The sequence below is a fragment of the Morone saxatilis genome, unplaced genomic scaffold (assembly GCF_004916995.1).
Source record: "Morone saxatilis isolate NCDOM2014 unplaced genomic scaffold, NCSU_SB_2.0 Contig16, whole genome shotgun sequence".
Lineage (NCBI taxonomy): Eukaryota > Metazoa > Chordata > Actinopteri > Moronidae > Morone > Morone saxatilis.
Genome location: NW_023339718.1, coordinates 25,669,981 through 25,674,280, shown reverse-complemented (window position 1 = coordinate 25,674,280; position 4,300 = coordinate 25,669,981). Strand labels below are relative to the sequence as shown.

General features: G+C 42.7%; 1 protein-coding gene across 1 annotated transcript in view; it reads left to right on the top strand.

The window, feature by feature from the left end:
* fxn (frataxin) overlaps positions 1 to 4,094 on the top strand; it is a 9,205-nt gene extending 5,111 nt beyond the window's left edge. The window contains exons 5-6 of the mRNA XM_035659020.1: positions 2,663 to 2,760; positions 3,191 to 4,094. Of these exons, the coding sequence (XP_035514913.1) occupies positions 2,663 to 2,760; positions 3,191 to 3,329 (237 nt within the window). The 3' untranslated portion in view covers positions 3,330 to 4,094. The remainder of the gene's footprint in view (positions 1 to 2,662; positions 2,761 to 3,190) is intronic.
* The last annotated feature ends 206 nt before the right edge of the window (positions 4,095 to 4,300 follow it).

The following is a 4,300-nucleotide window of genomic DNA, read 5'->3' as shown; positions in this document are numbered from 1 at the left end:
CGCTGCCAGCATGCAGACTCTTCTTTATCTTCTTTCAAAAAACAGAAGGTTGTAAATGAATCCCTGATCTGGCGTTTGATCTGTTACAGACGTTGTAGAATAAGATTTGAACATTGGTTACATTCTCAGTGGAAATGCATCCTTTAGAGGTTCCACAAATGGACAGATGAGTATTTTGACGTGTTTCTACAAGCTGATGCTATTTTAAAGTGTGTCATCTCCTGTTCAGATTGACACATCACCAGGGGGTCCACTGTGATGTGTGTGATGTGTGTGTCAGCCCGCCTTTATTGATGCTCCACACTGTCACAGCCAGGCTTGATAACAGCTGCCACTGATGTGTCCCGCCGATTGGTTGCCTGATGAATATTCTCAGAGAAAGATTGTCCTGCACACATCAGCATGTATTTGTGTCTGTATGTTCACGTGAGGGGCGTGCATGGACGACAAAGTGCGCTTTGTTTCCTGTGTCCCACCGCACTGTCCGTCTGTCCGTAGTGAGTTTGTCCTGTTGGATTTCCCCTGGGGCATCCACTGCACAGATCCATGTGACCGTCTCAAGACCTCTGTGTCTTTTTTCATCTCTCTCCCTTTTTCTTTTCTGTAACATCTTCTTCCACCCTGTCAGTGGCCCATGAGAGGGTGATTAATAAAGCGGCCCTGTGTGTGTGTGTGTGTGTGTGTGTGTGTGTGTGTGTGTAGTGTGTGTGCGTGTGCGTGTGTGTTAGTTAATCGTTTTGGTTGGATAGCGGCTGTCTCCACTGGCTCTGACTGATTGGCCAGTGTTCCAATCTTGGCAGCTGACCCCCTTTTTCAACTGGCTGCTGTGACATATGGAGCCATAAACAACACACACACACACACACACACACAAACACACAGAGTGGAATGAAGAGAGCTAGAGAGCTGTGATTTGGCTGGCTGAATAAGATCCAGGAGCAGTACTGCACTCGGCAGAGGAGCTCAGAGAGGTACTGGAGTAAATCTTTATGGAATAATCAGGAAGAGGCGCTTCACTCTTCACTTTCTTGTGCTTTTTGGGGCACTCCTCCATCTTTAAGAGCATCAGCCCTGTAACACAGTGGCTTTAATCCAATGGGTAGTAGCATGCTTAAAGGGATAGTTTAGGTTTTTTGAAGTGGTGTTATATATTATATATATTTATCTGTAGTCTGTGTGTACAGTAGGCGGCAGTCGGCACTCCCCCCGTTCGGAGAAGCAGACAGGAGTACCAACACAGAAACTAAGCAATGCACTGCAACAAAACATATTTTACCCACATTAAAAAGGCCCACCTACAAAGATATATAATATCAAAAAATCAGCAAGAATGTGCGTTATTGTGTGACTTTGGTGTTTCAACATGTTAGTTCAGATCCGAAGTAACCCTTTATAACACAAAGAAACTAATCGATCAAGTCAGTGGTCGACCAGCAGCTCCTGTATTCTGAGGTAAAATGACTGTTTTTGTCAGAGGAGTCTGGTGGCTCCGAAGAGAGCGATATAACTGCAGTCCCCCTTCAGAAAGGGCTGTCTGACAACTAGATAAAACGGTGAAAATACTCTAAATATAGTGTGTGCTTCAATTGCAAAGTAGGTGAAACATGTTTTCTTTCTGCTCCCATCCACAGCAGTGCATTGCTCTGCTTCTGTGCCGGCACTTCTGTCTGCTTCCACACAGTGGGGGCGTGCTGACTACCGTCTAGTGTAAATAATACACTGAGTATAGATGAGTACCTCATAAAACCCCACTTCAGTAAATCCTAACTTACCCTTTTAAAAGAATAGTTGAACACATTCCTCCACTACAATGACAAATCATTTTTAGATTTCTGTTTATGTACAGATTAAACAAATGAGATACAACATGTTCACTAGTGAACCTTAGAGGGGTTAGAAGGGATAAGAATAGGGAAACGGTTCCAAATCGTCCCACGATCAGAATCGTATGCCTTCCGATTTTATCAGTTCCTTTTATCGATGCTGGCAGGTTTTTCTGACAGTTGCTCATTGCAAAACAGTGACATGCATCTACGCTGCAGGAAACTTGCAATAAGGAGTCACGCAGGCAGACTTTTTTTGCTAAGAAAACCTAAATACTAAAAGCTTTTGCACACCTGAGTCAGAGAAATCAGATGGTCTGTGTTCACAGTGGTGTTTTTGGATGTCAAGGGTTTGTGCCACTTCCTGATACTTATAGCCATTAAAGGCTACTCCCTCCTACAACTATGCTAACACGGCTGCCTGCACCTGATTGGACAAATGCTTTCTGCTTTGGGATTTTAAACAGGACCAACATAGCAGCTCGTTTGGAGCTTTCACCGAAATGTGTTTCTAAGTCAGTAGTGAGAAATATGCCATGCAGTTGCTGATTCTGTTTTAATTTTAGATTGACGATGTTTAGCGTCAAAGTTTTTCGTGAGTTTCTAGAGGCAGACTGACTGTTTTTTGATGCTGTCAAAGTTACACATAGCAGATAGATAGAAGATGGATAGAATTGTTGAGGGTTTGCAGCAGGTGGGGATTACACACAGCTCCAGGGATTTCTTGGACATGTAAAGCTTATTTTTGTTCCATTTAGGTTTGTGCTTGAAGTTTACTTTCAGGTGTCACAGGAAATGTGTTAATGTGTGTGTGTGTTCTGTCTTTGGTTCATGTACAGAGTGGTGTGTTGACAGTGAAAGTGGGTGGGGACCATGGCACCTACGTCATCAACAAACAGACTCCAAACAAACAGATCTGGCTCTCTTCTCCCACCAGGTAAGACTGAGGAACTGTACTCACCTGACTCCACACTGTTTTTATTCTACACCGAGTGTAACAAACACTCATACACACACACACACATCATCAGACCATCACAAAGCGGCTCTCAGGGACCCACCTCAGTGCTCTCGTATGCAAAAATGGCTCCACAACACTAACATCTGTCTGCAGCTGTCTGTCTTTTCTCCTCTGCACTGCAGCAGCTCTGTCCGGCTGCGGTTACACACAGAGCCGTCCAGACTGCTGCAGAGCGCTGCAGAGCCACTCTGTGTCCATACAGATATATACAGAGATTTTAAACTTCCAGTGAGGAGTAAAACTCTCACTGAGTCCATAAACTGACCAAGACACTGAAATAAACTTTTATTCTGAGACATCTGAAATGACAGAATCTCAGCTGATTTCCTTTCTTCTCTTTCTGCAGTGGGCCGAAGCGCTACGACTGGACAGGTGAACACTGGGTGTACACTCATGATGGTGTGAACCTCCACCAGCTGCTTTCTAAAGAGTTTTCCATCATCTTCAATAAAAACATGGACCTCTCTGGCCTGCCATATTCCTGAGACCCCACACCTGCTAATGAGCTGCCTACAGCACAACTACTGAAACAATTGTTAGATCATATGGAAGCCAAAGACACAGAGTATATGTTTAACTCCACAACTCCACAATATCTTCTCAGCATTATCCCTAAGTAGAGCAGTTGTACTGTATATAATGTCAGTGATCTATATGTGTGAGCTGCAATAATGAATTGTACATTTGTATTTTATGGTGATTCGACACATTCTCATTAAATATTTGGAAACCCACAGATGTTGAATGATGTAGAATTGAGCCACATTCAGTCTTCATAGAAACTCCTCCATGTCCTCAGTGCCCCACACTGTCCAATCATTGAACACAATAGCCTGTTTTCATTGCAGTCAGCATTTACACATGCTACTGACATTGTTGCCAATAGCTAACTTGGTCTGAATAACACCTGACCCCAACAACACTTGAGTTTCTGACAATATTCTAATGTTTTACAGTGCTGGCCAGTAGACAATATTTCCCCATTTTGTTTTGATTATAATTAATTTTATTTGTGAGGGACCATGTACAATCAGTTCTGTCAGTTTCATCTATAAAACCATTGGCATGAGTTTCTGTAATGTCTTAGCTTGTGTATTTGCACTTGGTATTTTCAGTCTGAGCTGAGATCTGTTCAGTTTCCCGTGCACCACATCCAGCAGACAGCAGAAACTGAAGTACGTAGACATGCCCAGTCTACTTCCATCCTGTAATTTCATCCTGATGTAATTAAATGATATTTAAACCATCCAGTCATTTGTCTTTATAAAGGCAGGTCTATTCACTGATATGTGATCAGCATACAAAGCTAATACTTCAACATACTGTAATACAACTCTATATAATTCTATATTAAAAATCAGCCTCGGTATGCAGAATGAAAACAGCAGTGTTTAATGGGGTAAAGCGACGTATTAAGATTACTGGAGCAGCATCACTACATTGATTATCACTGAAA